The 26,050-nt window shown below is 43.8% G+C and overlaps 1 protein-coding gene across 1 annotated transcript in view; it reads right to left on the minus strand.

Annotated features, from left to right (window-relative positions):
- ROCK1 (Rho associated coiled-coil containing protein kinase 1) overlaps positions 1 to 26,050 on the minus strand; it is a 4,526,103-nt gene that overhangs the window by 822,753 nt on the left and 3,677,300 nt on the right. The window contains exons 23-24 of the mRNA XM_044065727.1: positions 17,768 to 17,861; positions 1,833 to 1,921 (exon numbers count right to left, since the gene is read on the minus strand). Of these exons, the coding sequence (XP_043921662.1) occupies positions 1,833 to 1,921; positions 17,768 to 17,861 (183 nt within the window). The remainder of the gene's footprint in view (positions 1 to 1,832; positions 1,922 to 17,767; positions 17,862 to 26,050) is intronic.

The raw sequence follows: 26,050 nt of genomic DNA on the forward strand, positions 1-26,050 counted from the left end.
TGTCTCTGTTGCTTTTGCAGATTTTTATTTAGAGCCTCCGAGTATGTTTTTGTGTATTTATGTGTGTTTTTTGCCAGTGCTGGTTTCAAAGGTCTATGTGAGACTAGTGGTGCGATGCAAGTAATTCCCTTCTCCTCTTGACTGCCTGGTCCAGTCTTGGGTTGAGAGAGCTTAGCCTCTAGTCTGGCTGAATAATTGCATCTCTTGCATGTATTAGAGTTTGGTGGAAGGAGGAGAGGGTTGCTGTGTACATCAGGCAATTGTAACATTGCCTCAAAATGCCCAGATTCTCCAGTTGGACTGGAGAGTACACCTGAAACTGCCCTTTGGACATGCCAGGATAGGCACAGAGAACTGTTTTACTGATTGGCTGGTAAGGTCGAATACAAAGCCTTGTCCTTCTCTACAGTATAGGGGGGTCTAGTGCTAAGGTTTATTAGTGCTTGCTATGAGTTTTGGGCAAGTGCAGGGATGAGAAGTGAATGATTTCAGTGCTTAAGTTGAAAGTTTGTCTAGTTCCAAGGGAAAAAGTAGACTTTGTGGAGCCAGGAATAGTTATACCCTAGCTAAATGCGGGTTTTATAGCAGGAAAATGAAAGAGAGAAATTTGCCAAAAATGGCCAATAAACTACTAAGTACTGGGCTGAAACCACTCCTCCAGGGACTGATAGGCTGCTCAAAGCTCCCTCTCTCACAGTGAACAGAGAAACTTCCTTCTATCCAAGTAATGTATGGGCAAACACAGAAACTTGTAACACAGCCCTGAATTCAGCACTAACCTGAAAACTGGACTAAACTAGCTTAGAATGGCGGGAAAACAAGTATATTTATTTCCAGAAAATAACGCAAACACAATAAAAAAAAAAAACACTTTAAATGCACAGAAATGGCTATCACACTTGAATGTATAGCCTACAACAGTTAAACAGGAAATTTAAACACAAAAACGACTTTGTTAAAGTACAGGCAGTAAAATAAGTACAATATGTAGCTGAAACAAGCTTTTTAAATCACAGAAACTCTAGAAAATCGGCGTTTTGGGCGGAAATAGCTAAAAGCAGCAAGAAAATGCAGAAAAATTATACTTAATCACTCCAAAGTCTCTTCTTTTGTCTCTCTGCTGCTGGATAAAGCCTAAAATAAAGGGGGAACAAGGGCTCCAAAATAGAAACATTTTAATTATTGCTCTTCTAAAATTACAAAGTTGGTTAAGTAAAGGATTTATGTCAGCATGAATTTTCTGAAGAAAATAAAAGTCTGAATCTCAAATGTATGTCATTATTTAGTAATTTCAATCTCCAATGACTGCCAAACAATTTAGGAGTAAGGGACCAAAAAATAAAGTAAATACCTAGTTATTTTTTTAAATGTTATACTTTGCATGTAAAATGTTTCCTCCAACACTGTTAACATATACTACATCAAGTTTGGAACATTAGGTGGAGGAACTATTTTACATAAAAAAAATACTAAAAAAAATACAGTAATAAAAAATATATACACCAGTAAAACAACAATTTTACAGAGTGCTCATACTCTAAGCGCAATAATGCCCTCTAGGGTGTGTGTTAATGTGTAATTAACACCATGGGCATGTGTTAATTACACATCAACACACACCCTGTTAGGCATTATTGCTTGTGTATGCATCATCACAGAACAAGCCTGGCACTGTAGCTAGTAAAGTTTATCAGAATCATACTAACACCTGTACTCAATTAGCATGCACAGCTTTTCAGATGTCAAGTCATCACAGAATCTTCCATTCACTTCATCAAAATATTATTAGCCATATGCATAACTTTATAAAGGAGTATAACTCATTATCTTACCTGTGTTTTCAGCGTTCGTTCTGTATTGAGGATTTTTTCATAGTTGGCCTTAATACTGTTAATTGCTTCTTCTTTCTGTAATAAGTACTCTGCAAAAATAAATTATATGCAGTAATAAAATGCTGTACTCCATGGCACATTTTCAATATCTATTAAAACTACAAAGCCCATAATCTGAAATGGAAACTAACCCTTTCTACAGGGTTCATATAACAAGCACTGCTTCATTTAAGTGCAACTACATGAATTCAAATGCTTGAAATCACAAGTAAATAAGATTTATAATGCACCATATCACACATTAAAAGGTTAACCATAAGGCATGCATTAATTAAAAGACTGGAACAGCATACATAGTCTTGAACAGAAAGTCTGTACATTTGTGGTCTCGGAAATAAAATAAAGATTACTTAACACACCTAAATTATTTCACTCCTTCAAAGATCTACTGTTATATTCTTGTACCATTTTACCTTCCTCAGAGACTTCTTTTATTAGGTTACACCAAAAATGCCAGTGAAAAATACAACAGGGCTGTCAGGAGACTAACAACAAAAGGAAGTACAAGGACTTGGCTGCAAAAACCAAGCAAACATACACTAAATGAGGAATGCTTCACAGAATCACAATCAATGTCAATCTTGTCCAAGGACAGACTAAGGCACAAACAGAAAGATAAGTAGGCAACAAAAGGAAATTATCAGAATGCTGTTTTGATAAAGATGGGACAATGTGAAGTCTAACATATCTGATAATGGAAGAGATCCAAGTGATAAAATGTGATCAATAAAAAGTGCAGTTGTGCACACTTACCATAAATGTAGATGTTCGAGTGTGTTCACTGTTGCAGTCATCACACTTGGGTTATCTGGCTGCAGGTAGCCCTCAGTCGGCCCGAATACCAGAGTCTTGGGATTTCTGCATCGGATGCTGTTGCCTCTTCCATGGCGTCAGGTCGTCAGGGGTATAAAACAAGCAGCCGACGCCATTACATCAGTTTTTCTTGCCCCAGATGTTAGGAGTTCCCAAAATAGGAAGCAATTACATGGTGTGGAACACCTCCAGTAAAAAGTAAATACCATTTCTATAAGATATGGCCAAAAAGAGGATAGGTGGAAAGAACAGAAAAGACAGAGGGCTGGAGGGAGGGTAACAAGGACTGCAACAGTGAATACACTCGAACATCTACATTTATGGTAAGTGTACACAACTGTACTATGTTCTTCGTGTTTCACTGCTGCAGCCATCACACTTGAATTGATTCCCAAAGATGAGGAAGGGTGGAGGGAGTCAAGAAGTATTGGGGATAGCTAGCAGAACCTGTAAGACTGCTGTTTCAAATCCGGCTCTGGATTCAGAAAAATTAGGTAAGTGGTAATGCTTGATGAAGGTGTGTACAGAACTCCAGGTTGCAGCTTCCAGGATGTCCCTGGTAGCGACTCCCCTGAGAAATGCTGTAGAGGTTGAGGAGCCTTAGTGGAATGAGTTCTGATACCCTATGGGATAGGTTTTCCATGGTGTTTTGTAGCAGAAATGGTTTGCTTTGAAATGGCCTTGCTCTCTGCCCCTGTAGCAAAGCTGACTAGCAGCTGGTCAGATTTTCTGAAAGGTTTAGTTCTGTCAAGGTAGAATCTGAGCTGTCTGTGCACATCCAAGGAGTACAGAATCCTTTCCCCTTTACTCTGAGGATTAGGAAAAAAGGTTGGTAGATGGATGGATTGGTTTAAAGCCACACTGGATACCACCTTGGGCATAAATGATGGGTTAATCCTGAGGGAAACTCTGTCAGCATGGAAAATAATGAAGGGTTCCACAGCCATTAGTGCCTGTAAACTCAGACACTCTTCTTGCTGAAGTGATGGCCAGGAGTAAGGCTGTTTTCCAAGAGAGGAATTTTAACTCTGCTGTAGCAGCAGGCTCAAAAGGGGGGAGCTTGAGCTTCTCTAGTAGAAAGTTAAGGTCCCAGCCAGGGGTGGGAGCTCTCCTCGGAGGCCTTAAATTGTTAGCTCCTCTCAGGAACTGTTTGATGAGAGGGTGAGAAAATAGAGGTGGCTCAGTATTTTAGTGAGCCAAGATGGCAGAGGCATGAATCTTAATGGAGGAGAAGGATAGGTCTCTATGGAGTAGCTCTGCTAGGTAATCCAGGATTAGTGTTAAGGAGGGCACTGCTGTGTCTTTCCCTTGAGACCGATTCCAAGAACAATATCTTTTACACTTTTCTGAATAGGATTTCTTAGTACTAGGCCTTCTGGCCTCAAGGATGACGTCCAGCACCTGTTTGCTGAGGGCTGCTGGTGGTATAATCAGGGGATAAGCCAGGCTGCAAGGTTCAGGGTTTGCAGCTATGGATGCAAAATCTGTCCCTCCTGCTGGGACAGCAGGGAGGGGGGGTCTGATGTAGGTACCAGGGTGGCACTGCTGTCAGACTGCATAGGAATGGGTACCAGTGCTGGCATGACCAGTCTGGGGAAATAAGGATCGTCCTTGGCCTGTCCTGTTTGATCTTGAGTAGTACTTTTCAGAGGAGGGACAGAGGGGGAAAGGCATAAATTGAGAGGTTTTCCCATGTAAAGGATAGGGCATCCACTTTCGACGCTTGGCTGTGGGGATTTCTGGTGCAAAATTTGCTCAATTGATGGTTTTGAGGGGAGGCAAAGAGGTCCACCTCTGGAGTCCCCAACCTGCGGATTAGAAGTTTGAATGAGTTGGGTTCCAACTTCCACTTGTGTGGGTCCAGTAGATTTCTGGTTAAGCCGTCTGCCAGTGAATTTTGTTTGCCTGGCAGGAATTGAGCTTGCAGGTGCACTTGGTTGCTCAGGGCTGTGATCCACAGGGCCATGGCTAACCTGCAGAGAGGGTAGGAATGAGTTCCCCCCTGCTTGTTTATATACCACATAACTGTGGTGTTGTCTTGTCTTTATCAGGAGTTGTCCTGGAAGGATAAGGTATTTGAAAGCTGTCAGAGCATTCTGTACAGCTAACATTTCTTTTTGATTGATATGCAGGGGAATTTGTTCTGGCCTCCATTTGCCTTGAATGCATTTGCCTGCCATGTGAGTCCCCCACGCACAGTCTGATGCGCCTGTTGTTAGGGTGTGGGTGGTGAGGGGTTAAGTGAAAGGAAGTCCCTTGCTGTGGTTGCATGCAACTGCCCACCAAAAGAACTCTGTCCTTAGACAAGGAATGATAGGAATCAGTGTTTCCAGGTCTTGAAAATGTTGATACCAGAGGCTTTTTAAGTACCACTGAAGTTTCCTCATATGCAGTCTTGCATATGGAATTAGTAGAATGCATGAGGCCATGAACCCTAGGGCTTGCAGCATTTTTCTTGCAGATAGCTGGGTTTTAGTGGCCATTAGTTTGAAGTAGTTTGTCAAATAAGTCTGTTTTTCTGGCGTGAGGACTGCCATCTGGGAAGTTGTGTTCAAGCTTGCTCCCAGGAATACAATCTTTTGGTTGGGCACCAGTCGTGATTTCTTTTTGTTGATGGTGTACCCCAGAGAAGTTAGAAGTCTCTTTACAAATGCCAGGTGCTGAAGTAGCAATTCTTGATTGTCTGCCTGAATCAGGCAATCGTCCAAGTATGGGTAAATTGGAATACTTCTCTGCCTGCAGTATGCACTGGCTGGAGCCAGGTACTTTGTAAATACCCTGGGGCGCAGGAGATAAGCCAAAGGGAAGTGCAGAGAACTGACAGTGCATACAGCTTGCCCTGAAATGTAGATATTTCCAGCAAGATTCCCTTATGGGGATGTGCAGATAAGCTTCTTTTAAGTCTAGGATGACTAGCCAGGCGTCCTTGGCTAGCATAGGAAGAAGCTGTTGCAGAGTCAACATTCTGAATTTTGGGATCACCAGGAAGGTGTTGAGAATTGACAGATCTAGGATAGGGTGCCAAGAGCCCTCCTTTCTGAGCACCAAGAATAGTCTGGAGTAGAAACCCTGTCCCCTTTGCTCTATAGGCACAGGTTGAATAGCCCTGATACTGAGAAGAGAAAGTACTTGCTTTTGAGCCTCTGCCCACTGGTTTGGAGGAAGATCTGGAAACCCGCTTGGGATTGGCAGTGAGTGGAAGTAGAATCTGTATCCCTGGGATACAATGTTTAGGAACCACCCATCCTCGGTAATGGACATCCAGTTTTTTGCATGTAGGTTTTCTTCCTAGGGGTGCAAGTACTTGGGCTTTGCTGGGAAGGAAGATGGACAACTCATTGTGAACTTTGGCTTACCACTCCCTGTTTTAGGGGAGAGAGCACTCCATTATTTAGATCTCTGCATACCCTGAGAATGTAGTCTTGGTGGCCTGTTGCCCTGGGTTTGGACTGAGAATGTCTGGGAAGGACTGGAAAGGACCAGTTTTTAGAAGACCAATACCTACTGAATCTAGGTGGCTGTACCTGTAAAAAAAAACTAACAATTTGCACAGATTTAGCGTTTTCCTCCATCTTTTTAAGAACAACTTCTGCTTCGGTGCCAAACAACTTTTCCTGGTTTAATGGGACATCTAGTAATTTTGCTTTGACATGGTCTGGCAAGATCTGCTCCTTCAGCCAAGCATGCCTTCTCGGTACAGACCCAGTGACAGCAGCCCTGCAAGATGCTTCTAAGGCATCAAAACCACACTGCAAAGTATGTTTACTGACTTGGTTTGCAAAATGCATTAGCTGTTGTAAATCTTTATTTTCTGTACAATCTGGAAGCAACAACATTTTTTGTTTAATTAGTTCCATAATATGCTGCTGGTACTTCAACATGTGAAACTGGCAATTCAAAGCCCTGATGGCAAGAGTTGCAGAAGTCTATACCTTCTTCCCCCATCTGTCTAAAGCTCTAGAATCCCTGCCCAAAGGGGTAAGGTTTTTGGCTGTAGTAGCCTTAATGCCTTTAGGTCCCCGGGAAATAGTCTTTGGATCCACAATGGGATTCTTAAAGATAAATTTGTGAGAGTCAGGTACTCTGTAGTACCTGTCAGGCTTTCCAGGAGCTGGTGGTAAAGTATCACGAGTAAGAAAGTACAGTTTTGTACCTACCATAAATGTAGATGTCCGATAGATATGCAACTGCAGTCCTTACATATGGGTTGTCCTGCCTCAGGCAGCCCTCGGTCGGCCGGATTCCAAAGTCTGGGTCCGGCGTCGGCTGATGTCGCCTCCTCCCCGACGTCAGAGCGGCTGGGGTATAAAAGCATCAGCCGGCGCCATCTTCCTCAGTGTTTCTTGCCCCAGATGCCAGGTACCCTCCAAGGAAGGCTACATTTAGAGCTGGATAAAATTTCCAGACATACACAATAGCAATAAACAGATACACCATAACAGATACCCCCAGCTAAGTATAAAAGGAGGGAAGTGGACCCAATACACAGAGGGGTAGGAGGGAGGGAAAACCTGACTGCAGTTGCATATCTATCGGACATCTACATTTATGGTAGGTACAAAACTGTACTATGTCCTTCAAGAATGCAACTGCAGTCCTTACATATGGGTTGAATACCATAGCCAAGCTGGGGGTGGTAGGCTCTAAGATAAGGATGGTGTAGCTAAAATGCCCTGCAGGACTGCCGAAGCAAAGCCTGCTCGGGATCTGGAATATAAAGGCAGGTTGTAGTGCTTGGAAAATGTATGCACGGAGCTCCATGTAGCAGCTTCTAGAATGTCCTTTGTAGCCAACCCTCTTAGGAAGGCTGTGGAGGTGGCTGTAGCTGTGGTGGAGTGCGGTCTGATATTGGCTGGCACACCCTTTCCATGGAAAGAATAACAGAATCTGATGCAATGTCCAATCCATTTTGAAATTGTTTGTTTGGAAATTGCCTTTCCTTGCACTCCAGGAGCGTATGCTACAAATAGTTGGTCAGACTTTCTGCTGGCCTTTGTTCTGTCCAAGTAGTAGCGTAGTTGCCTGTGAATGTCCAAAGTGTGTAGCAGCTTTTCCCCTTTATTTTGAGGATTGGGGAAGAAAGTAGGTAGGTGAATTGCTTGATTTAGAGACACCCTGGATATCACTTTTGGCATAAGAGGGGGATTGGTTCTTAAAGAGACCCTGTCCTGATGAAAAATGAGGAATGGAGGTACTGCCATGAGGGCCTGTATCTCTGAAACTCTTCTTGCTGAGGTAATTGCCAACAGGAAAACTGTTTTCCAGGAAAGAAATTGCAATTCTGAAGATGCTGCTGGTTCAAAAGGAGGAAGAGTTAATTTTTCCAACACGAAATTGAGGTCCCATGCAGGCACTGGTGGTTTTCTGGGAGGTTTGATATTCTTTATCCCTCTTAGAAATTGTCTTAGCAAAGGATGTGAAAACACAGGTGGATCAGTGTTGTATTTTGCTGAAATTGCTGAAGTGTGTATTTTTATGGAAGAATAGGAAAGTCCATTATGCAGCATGTCTGCCAAGTATTCCAAAATCTGTGGGATGCTCAATACTGATGCATCCTGTCCCTTGTTGATATTCCAGATGTTGAATCTCTTCCATTTGGCTGAATAAGTCTTTCTGGTGGAAGGTCTGCGTGCTTCCAGTAATATCTGTTGAACTTCCTTGGATAGAGAGATAGTGGGAGAAATCATGTGACCCTCCAAGCTGTCAGCTGTAGACTTTGCAGGTTGGGATGAACCGTTCTGTAGTTGTGCTGAGTCAAGAGTGGAGGCCATTGAGGAAGGGGCCACGGCTTGGTGCAAGTTATGCTCCTTAGTAATGGATACCAGTGCTGTCTTGGCCAATCTGGAGCTATTAAGATTCCTTTCGGTTGCTCTGTTTTGATCTTCAGTAACACCTTGGTCATTAATGGTAGAGGTGGGAATGCATAGATTGTTAGGGAGTTCCAGCTGAATGAGAGAGCATCTATTCTCCAGGCTTGTGGATGGTGTGTCCTCGAGCAGAACTTTTTCAGATGATGATTGAGGTGGGAGGCAAAGAGATCTATGTCCGGCCTCCCCCATGCATGAGTTATTTGTGCAAAAATGTCTGGATGCAACATCCATTCGTGCGGATCCAGGATGTTCATAGGTTCATAGGTTGGTACTAGGCTATCAGCCCTAGGGCCTATACAAGCCTAGCCATAACAATTCCCTGGCTATTTCTTCCCACATTATTTACTTTCCTGGACCCCTGTCTAGCAGGGCGACTGACGTGATCCCTGGGGTAAATTTCCTTTCTCCCATCCAAACGTCAAGGTTCCTCTTGAAGAGGTCCAAAGAGGCACTCTGCTTGACATGTATGGGCAATCTATTCCAGAGTCTGGGGAGTCTCTGCTTAGACTGTCCGCCAGAACATTGTCCTTGCCCGGAACAAACTGGGATTGCAGCTGTATGTTCAGTTGCAGGGACTTTTCCCAAAGAGTCATTGTTAGTCTGCAAAGGGGGTAAGAATGAGTACCTCCCTGCTTGTTGATGTACCACATAACTGTGGTGTTGTCTGTCTTTATTAGTAGGTGACCTTGTTGAAGATGTTTTCCGAAGGCCTCGATTGCATGCATTACTGCTAACATCTCCTTTTGATTGATGTGTAGATGTAGTTCCTGGGGAGTCCATTGCCCTTGAATACATCTGCCCTCCATGTGCACCCCCCATCCATGGTCTGAGGCATCTGTTGTAATGGTTTGGCTTGTTTGAGGTTTGTTGAAAGGCATACATTTGTTTAACTGACTTGCCTGGGCCCACCACAAAAATTCCCTTTGTAGACATGGGATGAGTGGGATAATTGCTTCTAAGTTGTGGCTGTGTTGAGACCATAAAATTTTTAGGTACCATTGTAGTTTTCTCATGTGTAGTCTTGCCAGTGGAATCAGTAGAATGCAAGATGCCATGAAACCCAGGGCCTGTAGGATTTTCCTTGCAGTCATCTAGGTTAACTTTGCTAGGCTTTTGAAATAAAGTGGTAGTAGTTCTTGCTTTTCTTCTGTGAGGTAAGCCATTTGTGATTCTGTGTCTAGTTTGGCTCCTAGGAAAATTATTTGTTGGGATGGCAGTAGTCTTGATTTTTGTAAGTTGACTGTGTATCCCAAAGCCTGTAGCAAGTGAATGACATAATTCAAGTTTTTTGTCAAGGCTTGCTTGCTGTCCGCTTGTATAAGGCAGTCGTCCAGGTAGGGGTATATTTGTATCCCCTGGAGTCTGCAATGTGCAATTACTGATGCCAGGCATTTCGTGAATACTCTGGGCGCAGTAGATAAGCCAAAAGGCAATGCTGAGAATTGATAATGCTCTGACCCTGCAAGAAATCTGAGGTATCTTCTGCAACTGTGTCTGATTGGAACAAGGAACAGTCTTGAGTAAAATCCCTGGCCTTGTTCCTGAGGGGGAACCTTTTCTATTGCTTTGATTTGTCTCAGCTTTGAAACTTGTTCGAATGCCTCTGCCCTTTGATTTTGTGGCAGGTTTGGCATGCCTTGTCTTGTTGGTAAAGTATGGAAGTGGAACCTGTAGCCTTGGTCTATTATGTCCAGAATCCATTTGTTCTTTGTTAAAATGTGCCAATTTTTTGAAAATAAGGATAATTTTCCGCCTAAAGGTGCTTCTCTTTGAGCCTTGGTCGGCGGTGTCAAAGTCAAGTCATTGTGATTGTCCCTGTGGAGCAGGGGCAGTCCCTGTGCTACCCCTCTTAGTCGGTTGCCACTGGCGTCCCCTGTAGGAGCCTCTGTATTGCCCTCTTCCTCGGGCACACCTGTTTTTTCCCCTTTGGGACTTGTCAGTGTCCGGAAAGGACCAGTTCTTAGAAGGCCAATTCCTGCTGAACCTAGGTGGCTGAACTTGGAGGAAATCCTTGACTGTTTGCATTGATTTAGCCTTTTCCTCAATTGATTTCAATACATCCTGAGCATTAGCACCAAATAGCTTGTGTTTTTCCAGAGGTGCATCTAGAAGCTTTGCTTTAACATGATCTGGCAATGCCTGTTCTTTCAACCATGCATGTCTACGTATGACAGCCCCTGTCATAGCTGCCCTACATGAAGCTTCCAGTGCATCATAACCACACTGAAGAAAATGGTTGCTAACCTGCTGAGTGTTATGGACCGAATCCTGCAAGGCCTTTCTATCTAAAGGCTCAGGTGAGGCTAACTTTTTCTGTAAATCATCAATCAAGAAATCCTGATACCGAAACATATGAAAAAGGCAATTAAGGGCCCTCATGGCAAGAGTGGTTGAGGTGTAAACTTTTTTGCCCCACCTCTCCAGGGCCCTAGCTTCCCTGTCTGAGGGTAAAGGATTTTTGGCCGTGGATGTGGCCACCCCTTTGGGCCCCTGGTAAATTGTTTCTAGATCAACAGAATGGGCCTTAAAGAAATGCTTGTGAGTTTCAGGAACTCTGTAGTATCTGTCTGGCTTGACAGGAGCAGGAGGGAGAGAATCAGGAGAAGCACTCGAGTCTGAGTACACATCATCCAGTACATCTAACACTGGAGGGATAGCTAAAGGCCTATGTTGGGGAAGCTTAAGGAAGGTACGAAGCCTTTTCCTGGAGTCGGAGAATTCCTGGCCTTGCCACTGAAAATGCTCTCATGGAGTGGAGAATTTCCCCAAAAGAAATATCCTCACGAGGAGAGGCAGAGGGAATAGACTCCTCCGCATCAGAATCCTCGTAGGCCTGGAAGGACTCTTCCTGGGTATCTGAGTGATCAGAGTCACCAGAGGCTTCATCTGAAGAAAGGGTGCCTGTGAGCTCGACCCTAGGCCTTTTGTCAGAAGGTGGCTGAGAACCTCTGTCAGGATGGGCCTGGGAGCCTCTGATTAAAGAAATTAAATCAGCAGCTAAAGTCATGATTTGTTTATCAGTAGTGGGCTGAGGCAAAGCTTTAGGAGGGTGAGACTTAGCCTGGCTAGCAGCCTTAGCACGTGTGTAGGCCTTGATAGACATAGACATAGGGGGGCCTAGCAGCCCCACGTGCAGGAGTAACCTTGTCCACTGGTATGGTCTCCGGCAAGTCTTGGGCTTCAGTTTCTGGAGGAAAGTCAACAACCGGCACCAGCGCAGGCTCTGGGGCCGGAGTGATCGGTAAAACGGTGTCGTCGGTCCGGAGCGGTGGAACAACCGCCTCAGAAGAGACCGATGCACTCGCGGGAGTTTTTGGCGTGGTGTCGGTGGAAGTCATGGGCCGAGAAAGTCGGTCCCGGTCCCTCCGTTTTTTGGAAATATGAGGTGTCGGTTGTTCTGACGGCATGGTATAAGAGTATTTATCTCCAAAAAAGTCTTCAGCAAACTCTGCCCGGCGCCTGAGTGTGCGCTTATTGAAGCAAGCACAGACGGCACAGGCCGAGACGTCGTGGTCTGGGCCAAGGCAGGGGAGGCAGTAAGAATGGAAGTCCTTATGAGGTATTTGTTTACCACAAGACAAACAATTATTAACTTTTTCAGTTTTTTCTGACATCGGCTGAGGCAAGAAAAAGATCCCCAATGGGGTACTTAGCTTTTTGATGACTTCGGATACGTAAAACACAGGAGCTGACCGACCGGCATTTGCGAACTGCTTCTGCTTCGGGCACCGCGCGGCAAGAAAGACTGAGGAAGATGGCGCCGGCTGATGCTTTTATACACCAGCTGCTCTGACGTCGGGGAGGAGGCGACATCAGCCGACACCGGACCCAGACTTTGGAATCCGGCTGACCGAGGGCTGCCTGAGGCAGGACAACCCATATGTAAGGACTGCAGTTGCATTCTTGAAGGACATCAGATTCCATGAAGACATCATCTACAATGTCCAGGACAGGGGTTATAGCTAGAGGCCTGTGCTGGGGCAAGTCTAAAAATTCTCTGTCTCTTTTTGGACTGAGGGTAGTCCTGGCAATCCCAGTGGAAATGCTCTCTTAAAGTATGCAAGGTTTCACCAAAAGAAAAGTCCTCTGCAGGGGAGGCAGAGGGAATAGAATCCTCTGCATCTGAATCTTCATAGGTAGATAAAGGTATGTCCTGGTAATCAGAGGGATCACAGTCATCGGACTCGTGGTCTGTAGAATCCAAAGGAAAATCAATTCTTTGCCTTTTAGAGGGGGAAGGCTGACTTCCCCTAATTAAAGTTATCAGGTCTTCAGCCATTCTAAGCATTTGATTCTGTGGCAAGGGAGCTGGAGCATGCACTTTGGTCACTGGTATTCTAGGCGTAGTGCGAACTCTGGGCCTGAGAAACTCTGTATTTTTAGTCAAAAATGATGCTGTAGGTTTAATGCGAACATCAGAAGGTCGGAATACACCCTCAGAAGCCAGTGCCTGCACAGCAGCTCTGGACCCATCTAAGGTAGAGACATCCGCAGGTTCCATAGATGAATAAGCAACTCGTGGCATACCGGCCTCCGAATGGGTCTCAGCAGAGGCTTGTGAATCTGTAGAAGCGGGTATCAGGGGCTGCGAAAGAGCCTCACTGAGTACCAGCAATCTGGCGACTAGCTGAACGGAAGCGTCGTCGGCAGTTTTGGACCTATGTGGTCTGTCTCTGTCTTTATCCTTACGTTGTTTCGGAAAATCGACAGTTGGATGGCTTATGGAAGTCATTTCGGAAAATGGAGAATGAGAGTGAATAGTTTGGGCGCTAAACAAGCCACAAAACCTACAGCGAGGAACGTCGTGGTCTGGGCCTAAACAGATGACGCAGTAAGAATGAAAATCTCTGTGAGGTATTTGCTTTCCACAGGCAAGAAAACTGTTAACTTTTTCTGACATCGGTTAGAGCAAGAAAAAAGGATCCCCAACAGGGTACTTAGCTTTAGAAGACTTCAAGTCTGAAACTCGAAAAACGAAAATTTCAGGTAGTGGCCGACCAGCATTTGCGAACTACTTCTGCTTTGGGTTCCCACGCGGAAAGAAAAGCTGGTGTAATGGCGTCGGCTACATGTTTTATACTCCTGACGACCTGACGTCATGGAAGAGGTGACAGTACCTGGTGCAGAAATCCTAAGACTCTGGTATTCGGGCCAACTGAGGGATACCTGCAGGCAGATAACCCAAGTGTGATGACTGAAACAGCGAAACACGAAAAACATCATGTTTTCACTTACCGAAAAAAGGTAATTACTATAAAAGGACTTCAGCAGTCAACATCACAAAAGATAGCTTTGGTGCCCTAAAAATAAATAAGTGTCTCTATAGCCTTGAACCATCTATGTATAATGGACATTCAAACCCCCAAATACTAGGACTCCCGTTTCTCATCTCAAAAGGCATTTCTACAAATGCTGGCTTTATGCCTCACAGGGATAAAAATAGTTGATCTAAGATAGATTAGTTAATCATGGTCCTGCAGTACTCAGTAGGTAAGTACGCGAGTCAGTCAATGTCAGTTCGCTCATCCTGAGCTAAACAGTTTACCTTGTCCACTTCAGTGCTGATACTCAATAGAAAACAGGTGTCAGAACAAGTACAGTGTGGGCCACGGAAGAGCACTTGGCTGTCTCCAGAGCACGCAAATGCAGTAGCCATCATCATACATGTCAACCACCAACAAAAGGGTGGGGCTAGGCTAGAATCATAAAATTCTGATAGCCAACAGGGTGACAATCATGCTATGACTACACTTCATCTCAAAGTGGGAAAGATATGACTAGATAAGGCAGATGGTTGGTCAAGCAATAGGGGGTAGAGACAAAAGAACACAGAAAGGCCACATAAAAACTAGGGTTACTTACTTTCTGTAGAAACTAATCACCATTTTCAGAAATACAAGGAATGGGAAAAAAAACTCTTCACCTTCAGACCTCTTGTTAACTCCATTTCTTAAAGCCATCTGCAAGAGAGTCCAGATATAACCCCTACTACAAGACTAACCTGGACAATGAGCAACAATGTTTGACAGTTTTATGATACATTCTATAACAATGAAATTCACAGCATCACCTCATTTTCAAACTGGGTTTTTTTTGTTTACTTACAAACAGTAATAATCAGAATTACATACCAACACAAGCAACTGTTTTGGCGGAAATTATACTGAAAGATTTGTGCACCCTGCAGAAAGTTAACAGGACAAATCCTTTTTTTTCTTTTTTTTTATTACACAGGTGGAAATACAGACTAAAGTCTTGGTTCACATTGTAAACAATGCATTTACATAAAGTTTTAAGCAAAATGGACAGCAAGAAAATGGCAGATTTCTAGCACTTGAAAACAGATGCCATGCATCTGTAAAGCTATTAGCTTTTTTATCAGCCTGCAATTGAAGACAGTACTGATACAAGCAATTATATCCGTGGTGGTGCAGCAGTAGCGTTGTTGCCTTACAGCAAGAGGTTCTCCCGTTCGATTCTCAGCTGGATTTCGGGGAGTGCCTTCTGGGTGGAGTCTGCATGTCCTCCCCGCGGTTGGGTGGGCGTTCGAAAAACATGCGTAAATGGGCGTGCCTTCGCTGAAGGTAGGATGTCGAGCTGGCACCTCGGCGTTCATGAAAATCTACTGCCAATCATTAGCGGACCAGAGTTCCACTGTGGCGACCCCTAACTGGGAAAAGCCGAAAGACAACAACAACTGGTACAAGCAATTAATCTGGAAATAACAGAGTCATTTGTACAATAAACATCATAATTAGCACTTAAAGGAGAACTTTTAAGCAATTCAATGAAAAATAAATCAAGTTTAACACCAAAGGAAATTAATACTTCTGTAAGTACCTGCATCCCCAGCAGCCTAAGTAATTCAATATTAAACATAACAGTGCACAAGTTAATTTATTAATTACAGAAAGCTAATACACTTTTTTTCTTAAGACAAAGTCAGTTAACTGATAGCATGCAAACTGTTTTTCACATCTGGGAGGAAAACAGAGACAGGACATGGAGACAGAGTATTTATTCAAAACAGAATATAGGCTCTAGCTTAAGCTTCCATCATGATAACATCTTACTTTATAATAGTTAAAGCCTGTGGGTGTAGTTATTTAGGGCAACTGCCCCTGGATGAAGGGGTAACTTCACTTTTTGGAAAATGCATGCGGTTTTGTACATTTGCAGTGAGTTCAAAGGGGATGGGTTGAAAACATATTTAGTTTTTTGGTTTGAATGTTATTATTGAAGCAATGGGGAAATATGACATGGGTTTAAATCAAGATGAGAAGCAACAACTGCATATAAGATCAGCCTGTCAAGCATTAGTGTGTGCATGTAAATTGCATGTTAGAAACATATATTCAAAAGAACTGTCATGCAGAATATGTGAAATTAACAGTTTGTTTATTCAGAATGGCTACCTTACCAATGTTAACATGTAAAGCAAATGGTATTGCAAATATAAACAAAAAGCATCACTGGAATATATTAAAAAGTGTAAGGTGCAACAGTAATGCTACAGGAGTCAATTTAATCAGAAATGAACATATGAATTGGGCAAATAAAGGATTTCAGAAAGAACATTCAGAAGAATATCAGGGACAAAAAGAAAAGGATATAAATAGTACTAATTGTGAGCAGGGCTGCAACAATAAAAGAAAAAGAAAAAAAAGTAAAAAATGGTAGACTTGTGGTAATAAGGGGTTATTGTCAGAGAAGGTGGATTACACTAGCATATTTTTACATTGCACCAAAAATACTATTATGGCAATTAAGACAATGCTGGGAAAAATAATCTTTCAACAGTGAATATTTATGGGTAGGGACTGAAACCTGATTTGCAGTAGTGAGGCTGTATTGCAGGGGATCTTGAAAGGGAAATATAATAAAAGAAAAGTAGTTTTCTGAATAAATAAATATGAGAATATTTTCAATGGAATACGTGAATTTAGTAGCAGGAATGCAGACAGAATGTACATGTTCTTCTCCAATATACAATAACTTGGCTAGACTGGGCAGAATTTAAACTTCACATAAGCATGGAATGAAAACTTTGAAGCAAATTAAATCACTATTTTAGATAATGCACAAATAAAGACTAAAATAAAGATGCTAGGTAATGAATGAAAAATAAAACACTGGTGTTTTCCTACTTATCTAGTAAAAAAGAGGAATTTAAGGAACTGATAGTTGAAATTATTCAAGAGTTGACAGCAAGTTCTTCAGAAGGGACAGCTAGGGAGTGGGATAAAATGAAAATGGAGTTTAAACTCTAAACAAGAATACAGCAGATGTTTGCATGACCCTATTGAGCAACCATGCAACAGAGGTGTTCCATGATGACAGGGAAGAATTTCCAAGATTTGATGATGGAGACTTCTGCATTTCTGACCGTTTTCTTCCTGAACCTAGAATGACAAGAATGATGCCATTTCCTCAATGTAAAAAAAAAAGGAGAAGGAGGGAGACAACTGACAGTGCATCATTATTTAATATGTTTTACATAACTTTCAGACAGGAAAAGCATAAATTCAAGGCAGAATTCATTTGGCAAACATCTTTACTCTGCCTCAAAACAGTACAGTTAGACCTAATGTCTCTCTTGTACTACAACCTCTCCATCATGAATAAGACTGAAACAGAGAGTTCTGCTTATATGATGACTGAAGATCTGTCATATTCTCTGAGAAGACTTTTGTATAAAACAACATTTTGGGTAAAAACTGCCAAAATCTGGCAAGGTGGAAGACCTTTGTTTCACTGTTGTCTTGGGAAGGTAAGGAATAAGTGTCTATTTTAGGTTAGGCTTCCTTTATAGCCTTCACCAAGGATGTCACAAGGGAAGTTTTTATGAGTTGGCCCATGAAGGACTGCTAAGACGACTACAATGATGAGAGCTGCCCCTGCTGGAAATATTCACCAGACATTAGGATGGGCTGGTTCAAACTGCTGCCTCAAAAAAAGCTACAACAGTTTATATATAGGTGCTACTAATGCTTTCTGAGGAAGGGCTAATAAATTTATGTTGTCATTTTATTACACTAGGTTTTGTCTGTAAAGCTCTTTAAATATCTCTTATCACTCGTGTTAGTTTAGGCAACTTGTGCTGTGCTGGAAAAGGTTCCAAGGACAAGAATATATGACTGTGCAAGATATAAAGAAAGACTAAATCAATATCAGAATTCCAGAACACTGTACCTTGCTCCAAGCCCTGTAACTTTTCACTTGTCTCTGATTTCCCCTTGGATAAAGCTTCAGCGTCTTTGGTTAAAGTTTTATTTGACTCTTCAAGCTAGAAACATATAAAATAATATTAGCATTAATACTGACACACAACCAAAAAATGCAGAGCAGCATAAATAACTACTTAAGAAAAACAAGTAGTACTCACCAAAAAGTACAGTTGTGTACACTTACCATAAATGTAGATGTTCGAGTGTATTCACTGTTGCAGTCATCACACTCAGTCAGTCCGAATACCAGAAACTTAGTATTTCTGCGTCGGTTGCTGTCGCTCCAGGACTGACGTCAGGTCGTCAGGGGTATAAAAACAGGCAGCCGACACCATTACATCAGTTATTCTTGCCCCAAATGTCAGGAGCCCCTCAAATAGTGAGCTACATTATGGTGCGGGGGGGGGGGGGGGCAAACACCAGTAAAAAGTAAATACCAATACCAAAACCCCTGAAAAGGGTGAGTAATAGACTTAGAGAGGTGGGAGAGATAGAGAGAGACAAAGGGCTGGAGGGAGGGAAACCAGGACTGCAACAGTGAATACACTCGAACATCTACATTTATGGTAAGTGTACACAACTGTACTATGTTCTTCGTGTTTCACTGTTGCAGTCATCACACTTGGGTTGATTCCCAAAGCTGAAGAAAGGGTGGAGGCAGTCAAGTAGAGTTGGGGATGGCTAGTATCTCCTGCAGGACTGCTGTTGCAAAACCCGCCCTGGATCTGGAAAAGATAGGCAGGTGGTAATGTTTGGTGAAGTTGTGTACAGAACTCCAGGTAGCAGCTTCCAGGATGTCCCTGGTAGGGACTCCCCTGAGGAATGGTGTAGAGGTAGAAGTTGCCCTAGTGGAATGTGTTCTGACCCCCTGAGGGGTTGGTTTCCCGTGGTGCTTGTAGCAGAAATGGATGCAGTGTGCTATCCATTTGGAAACTGTTTGTTTTGAAATGGCCTTGCCCTCTGCCCCTGGTGCAAAGCTGAGTAGTAAATGGTCAGATTTCCTGAAGGGCTTAGTCCTACGAAGGTTGAATCTGAGCTGTCTGTGCACATCCAAGGAGTGCAGGATTCTTTCCCCTTTATTTTCAGGATTAGGGAAGAAAGTTTGCAAATGGATAAATTGCTTGAGAGTCACACTGGACACCACTTCAGGCATAAAGGAAGGGTTAATCCTGAGGGAAATCCTGTCAGCATGGAAAATAAAGTGCTTGTAGCTCAGACACTCTTCTAGCTGAAGTGATGGCCAGAAGCAAGGCTGTTTTCCAAGAGAAGAATTTTAACTCTGCTGACACTGCAGACTCAAAGGGGGGTAGAGTGAGCTTTTCCACTACAAAGATAAGGCCCCAAGCAGGGGTGGGTGCTCTCCTTGGCGGCCTTAAGTTATTTGCCCCTCTCAGAAATTGTTTGATAAGAGGGTGAGAGAAAAGAGGTGGCTCAGTGCTGTAATGAGCTGTAATGGCAGAGGCATGGATCTTAATGGAGAAGGATAGGCCTCTGTGTAGAAGATCTGCTAAGTAATCCAGGATTAGAGGCAGGGAGGGCAGAGTTGTGTCCTCTCCTTTAGACTGAATCCAGGAGCAGAACCTTTTCCACTTATCAGCATAGGATTTTCTTGTACTGGGTCTTCTGGCTTCAAGGATGACATCCAGCACCTGCTTGCTTAGGCTGGTTACTGGGGGAGAATTCAAGGAATAAGCCAGGCTGCAAGATTTAGGGTCTGTAGTTGCGGATGCAAGCTCTGTCCCCCCTGCTGAGACAGCAGGGTTGGGTTCTGGTGTAGGTGCCCGGGAGGCACCAGTGACAGGCTGCGCAGGAGTGGGTACCAGTGCTGGAGTGGCCAGTTCGGGGCAATAAGAACTGTCCTTGGTCTGTCCTGTCTTATGTAGAGCAATACTCTTGAGAGAAGGGGCAGAGGGGGAAAGGCATAGATTGAGAGATTTACCCACCAGAAGGCAGGGCATCCACTTTCTAGGCCCTGCTTTCCGGTGTCCTGTGCAGAATTTGCTGAGCTGGTGAATGCAGGGGGAGGCAAAGAGATCCACCTTTGGGGTCCCCCATTTCTGAATCAGAAAGTTGAAGGTGCTGGGCTCTAATTGCCACTCGTGTGAGTCTAGGAGATTTCTGCTTATGTCTGCCAGTGAGTTTTATTTGCATGGCTGGAATTGAGCTTGTAGATGGACCTGCATGTCCAAGGCCATGTTTCACAGGGCCGTGGCTAGCCTGCAGCGTGGGTAAGAGTGGGTTCCCCCTGCTTGTTGATGTAACACATAACTGTGGTGTTGTCTCTTTTTATTAGTAGGTGTCCTGGAGAGAGAGTAGGGAGCATTAGAGCTAACATCTCTTTTTGGTTGATGTGCAGATGAATTTGACTTGGGCTCCAGTGGCCCTGAATGCACTTGCCATCCTCCATGTGTGAGCCCCAGGCAAAGCCTGATGAGTCTGTGGTAAGGGTCTGGACGGCGTAGGGCTGAGTAAAGGGCAGTCCCTTGCTGTGGTTGCATGTTGCTGCCCACCAAAGAAACTGTCCTTAGACAAGGTATGATAGGAATGACGGTTTCCAGGTCCTGAGAATGTTGGCACCAAAGACTTTTTAAGTACCAATGAAGTTTCCTCATATGCAGTCTGGCATACGGAATTAGTAGGATGCATGAGGCCATGAACCCTACGGCCTGCAGGATTTTCCTTGCGGATAGCTGGGTTCTGGTGGCCATTTGAGTAAAATAGTCTGGCAGATAGGCTTGTTTTTCTGGAGTGAGGAATGCCATCTGGGATGGTGTGTCCAAGCTTGCTCCCAGGAATACAATCTTTTGAATGGGGACTAATTCTGATTTATTTTCGTTGACGGTGTACCCCAGGGAGGTTAGAAGGTTTTTTACAAATGTCAGGTGCTGCAACAGCATTTCCTGTCTGCCTGAATGAGGCAGTCGTCCAACTATGGGTACATTTGAATATTTCTCTGTCTGCAGTAAACAATGGCTGGAGCCAGGCATTTTGTGAATACTCCGGGAGCAATGGATAAGCCAAAGAGAAGTGCAGAGAACTGATAATGCATAGATCATGCCCTGAAGCGTAGATACTTCCTGCAAGAGTCCCTTATAGGGATGTGCAAATAGGTTTCCTTTAAGTCTAGTCTGACTGACCAGGCATCCTTGGCTAGCATAGGTAGAAAAGTACAGTTGTGGACACTTAGCATAAATGTAGATGTTCGAGTGTATTCACTGTTGCAGTCATCACTTTTGGGTTATCTGCTTGCAGTAGCCCTCAGTCAGCCTGATTAACAAAGTCTTGGGTCCTGCGTCGGTTGATGTCCCTTCTTCCATGACGTCAGGTCGTCAGGGGTATAAAACATGCAGCCAATGCCATTACATCAGTTTTTCTTGCCAGAGATGTCGGGTGCCCCCTTAATGGGAAGCAATTAAATCTATAAATATACAAGGTTATACCTCCAACAAAAAAGCAAATACACCAAAAAGCTTTTAAAGATAGTAAAGGAAAGTAGAGGTATATCTAAAAAAGGAAAAAGAAGGGGGCTGGAGGGAGGGTAACCAGGACTGCAACAGTGAATACACTCTAACACCTACATTTATGGTAAGTGTACACAACTATACTATGTTCTTTGTGTTTCACTGTTGCAGTCATCACTTTTGGGTAGATTCCCAAAGCTAAGGATTGGAGGAGGAATTTAAATAGAATTAGGACCAGCTAAAAGGCCCTGCAAGACTGCAGTGGCAAAACCAGCTCTGGATTTAGAGAAAACTGACAGAAGGTAATGCTTGGTGAAAGTATGTACAGAACTCCAAGTAGCAGCTTCTAGGATGTCCCTGGTAGGGACGCCTCTGAGAAAGGCTGTAGAAGTAGATGCAGCCCTGGTAGAGTGGGGTCTGATCCCCTGTGGGATAGGTTTTCCATGGTGTTTGCAGCAAAAAAGAATGCAATGGCCTATCCATCTGGAAATGGTTTGCTTTGAAATAGCCTTCCCCTCTGCCCCTGCAGCAAATGCCACCAGCAGTTGATCAGATTTCCTTTGAGGTTTAGTTCTGTCCAAGTAGAATCTAAGTTGTCTGTGTACGTCTAAGGAGTGCAGAATCCGTTTCCCTTTGTTCTGTGGATTAGGAAAGAAGGTTGGCAAATGTATGGACTGATTAAGGGCCATACTGGATACCACCTTGGGCATGAAGGAGGGATTGGTCCTGAGGGACACCCTGTCCGCATGAAAGATGATGGAAGACTCCACTGCCATGAGGGCCTGTAATTCAGACACCCTTCTTGCTGAAGTGATTACTAAAAGGAAAGCTGTTTTCCAAGAAAGGAATTTTAAGTCCGCAGTGGCAGCTGGCTCGAAAGGAGGCAGGGTGAGCTTTTCCAATACAAAGTTGAGGTCCCAGGCTGGAGTTGGAGCTCTCCTGGTTGGTCATAGATTTTTGGCCCCTCTGAGGAACTGCTTAAGCAGTGGATGAGAGAAGAGGAGAGGTTCTGTGTTATGATGAACTGTGATGGCTGAGGCGTGAATTTTGATACAGGAGAAAGTCAGGCCCTTATGACGCATCTCAGTTAAGTATTGTAAGATATGAGGTAAATTGGGCACTGTTGTGCTCATCCCTTGAGATTGGTTCCAGGCACAGAATCTTTTCCATTTTTCGGTGCAAGACTTTCTGGTACTAGGCCTCCTTGCCTCTAAATTGATATAATTCACTGGTTTACTGAGGGATGGTAAAGGAGAAACTATGTAATTAGCCAGGCTGCTAGATTCAGTGTTTGAAATTGAGGATGCAGAATTTGGTTCTCCTAATGGGACAATAGAGTAGGAGTCTGAGGCAGGTGCCATGGGGCCCACAATGACGCACTGCGCAAGAGGGGGTTACCAGTGTTGGCATGGCCAGTCTGGTGCAATCAAAATCTTCCTTGGTTTGTCTTGTTTGATCTTTATTAGTACTTTGGAGAGCAGAGGGAGAAGAGGAAAAGCATAAACTGATAGGTTTTTCCAGCTGAAGGACAAAGCATCCACTTTCCAAGCTTGTTTGTGGGGAGGCCTTGTGCAGAATTTGTCCAACTGATAGTTTTGGGGGGATGGGGGCAAACAGGTCTATACCTGGGCTCCCCCACTTGCTTGTCAACATGTTGAAAATCCTTGGTTCCATTTTCCACTCGAGTGGGTCCATGAGGTTTCTGCTTAGTTCGTCTGCCGGTGTTATTTTGATTTCCTGGCAGGAATTGAGCTTGTAAATGTACCTGATAACTCAGGGCTGTGTTCCACAATGCCATGGCTAGTCTGCAGAGGGGGTAAGAATGTGTACCTCCCTGCTTGTTTTTGTACCACATAACAGTGGTGTTGTCCATCTTTATCATTAATTGTCCTGGAAGAATGTGGTCCATGAAGGCTGTCAGAGCATTCTGTACAGCTAACATTTCTTTTTGATTGATATGCAGGTGCATTTGACTTGGGTTCCATTTGCCCTGAATGCACTTCCCTGCCAGGAGAGCCCCCCATGCATAGTCTGATGCGTCTGTTGTTAATGTTTGGATGGCAGGGGGTGGTGTGAATGGTAGTCCCCTGTTTTGGTGGCAGGCCTCCTCCCACCAAAGGAACTCTACGCGTAGGCAAGGTATGATAGGAATCATTGCCTCTAGATCCTGTGAATGTCAACACCATAGGCTTTTGAGATATCATTGCAGTTTCCTCATATGTAGCCTTGAATATGGAATTGGAAGAATGCAGGAGGCCATGAACCCAAAGGCTTGCAGTATTTGCCTTGCAGATAACTGGGTTTTTGTGGCCACTTGTTTGAAGTAGGTTGTCAAGTGAATCCGCTTCTCTGGCGTGAGGAAAGCCATCTGGAAAGTTGTATTCAAGCTTGCTCCCAGTAATATAATTTGTTGACAAAATACCAGTTGTGATTTCTTTTCATTTATGGTGTACCCCAGACAAGTCAGTACCCTTTGAATAAAGGCCAGATGATTCAAAAGTATGTCCTGGCTTTCTGCCTGAATTAGACTATCATCTAGATATGGGTATATCTGAATATTTCTTTGCTTGCAGAATGCAATGACTGCAGCTAAGCACTTTGTGAATACCCTGGGCGCAGTAGATAAGCCAAAGGGCAGTGCAGAGAACTGATAGTGCATGTAGCCTGCTTTGAAGCGTAGGTATTTTCTGCAAGACTCCCTGATAGGGATGTGCAGGCATCCTTCTTTTAAGTCTAGTGTTGCCAACCATGCATCTTTGCCTAGCACAGGAAGCAGCTGGTGAAGAGTCAGCATCTTGAATTTTGGAATCACCAGAAAGGTATTTAGAGTAGAAAGGTCCAGGATAGGATGCCATGTATTGCCTTTTCTGGGTACCAGGAAAAGTCTTGAATAGAACCCTTGTCCGTTTTCCTCTTCTGGTACCAACTGAATAGTCCCCATGCTTGAGAGAGAGTACTTGATTTTGGGCCTCTGCCAACAGATTTGGGGGTAGATCTGGCCACCCGCTTGGTGTTGGTAGGGTGTGGAAGTGAAATCTGTATCTTTGGGACACTACATTTAAAACCCATTTGTCCTGGGTAACGAGTTTCCAGATTTTGGCCTGCAGACCAATCTTTCCACCTAAAGGAGCATTCAGTTGGGAAGTGCTTGGAAGTTTTAGAAACAAGTCATTGAGACTTTTTTTTCCATAGGGGGAGTCCTACTACTCCCTAATTTGGGTGCGGAAACCCCCCACTGCTTAGTCTTGTGTGTCCCCTGGGACTGAAACCTGGGGTTTCTGCTATGCCTGGGTTTGGCTTGAGAAGACCTTGAAGTGGCTGGAAACGACCAATTCTTAGACGGCCAGTGCCTACTAAATCAAGGAGGTTGAACTTGTAAGAAATATTTAACAGTTTGCCTAGATTTAGCTTTACCTTCCATCTTTTTAAGAACTTCCTCAGCCTTGTTGCCAAACAGGCGGTCCTGATTTAAGGGAGCATCCAACAATTTAGCTTTAACATGAACGGGTAAAGATTGCTCCTTTGTTTAAGCAATCCAATAACATGTTGTTGATACTTTAACATATGAAACTGGCAGTTTAAAGCCTTAATGTCCAAGGTTGCAGAAGTGTAAACCTTCTTACCCCATCTATCCAGCGCCCCGGAGTCTCTATCAGAAAGGGTAGGATTTTTAGTAGTAGAAGCCTTAATACCCTTGGGTCCCTGTGAAATAGTCTCTGGATCCGCAATAGGATTTTTAAAAAGGAACTTGTGTGAATCAGGAACCCTGTAATATCTGTCAGATTTTCTGGGAGCAGGAGGCAAGGGATCAGGGGCCAAACTAGATTCCAAAAAAGCATCATCAACAATATCTAGTACTTAAGGAATAGCTAAAGGCCTATGCTGAGGCAAGAGCAAGAAATCCCTAAGCCCCTTTTTTGAATCAAAAAAATCCTGGCTTTTCCCAGTGGAAATGCTCCCTTAGCGTATGTAAGGTTCACAAAAGAAAAATCCTCTGGAGGGGAAGCAGAGGGGATAGAGTCCTCTGCCTCAGAATCCTCATAAGTAGATAAGGGCAAATCCAGATCATCAGAAGAATCAGAAAAATCAGAATCCTGGTCAGAAGATTCATAAACAACTTCAGTCCTAGGTCTCTTAGAATGGGGAGGCTGGCTTCCCCTAATTAGAGTTATAAGATCTTCATCCATTCTTATCATTTGTTTTTTAGGCATAGAGGCTTGAGCATGCAGCCTGGGCATCAGTTTTTTAGGCATGGTTTGAGATTTAGGCCTAAAAGAAGAAGGAGGCGTCGGTTTAATATGCAAGTCCGTAGGCCTGAATACACCCTCAGAAGCCGGTGCCTGCACAGAGACTCCAGACCCATCTAAGGTAGAGACATCTACACGGTCCACAGATGAAGCATCTCACAGCATACCAGACTCCGAATGGGTCTCAGTAGAGGCCTGCAAATTAGTCATAGCGGGCATCAGGGGCTGCAAAAGCATCTCACGGAGTACCGGCGAACTAGCGAATGGCTTAGGAGAAGTGTAATCGGCAGCTTTGGACCTCGGCGGCCTGTCTCTATCTTTATCCTTGCGTTTTTTCAGAATCCTGGTAGTCGGATGGCTAACCGATGACATTTCTGGATAATTAAACCAAGAACCGAAATATTTTGAGGCGAAAATATACTGACGACGGATAGTGCGCTGATTAAATAAAGCACAAAACCGACAGCACAGTACGTTGTGGTCAGGGCCTAGGCAAGGAATACAGTACGAATTAAAATCTTTATGAGGTATTTGCTTTCC

Source organism: Protopterus annectens, chromosome 3.part0, assembly GCF_019279795.1.
Source record: "Protopterus annectens isolate FY-2018-M chromosome 3.part0, PAN1.0, whole genome shotgun sequence".
Taxonomy (NCBI): Eukaryota; Metazoa; Chordata; order Ceratodontiformes; family Protopteridae; genus Protopterus; species Protopterus annectens.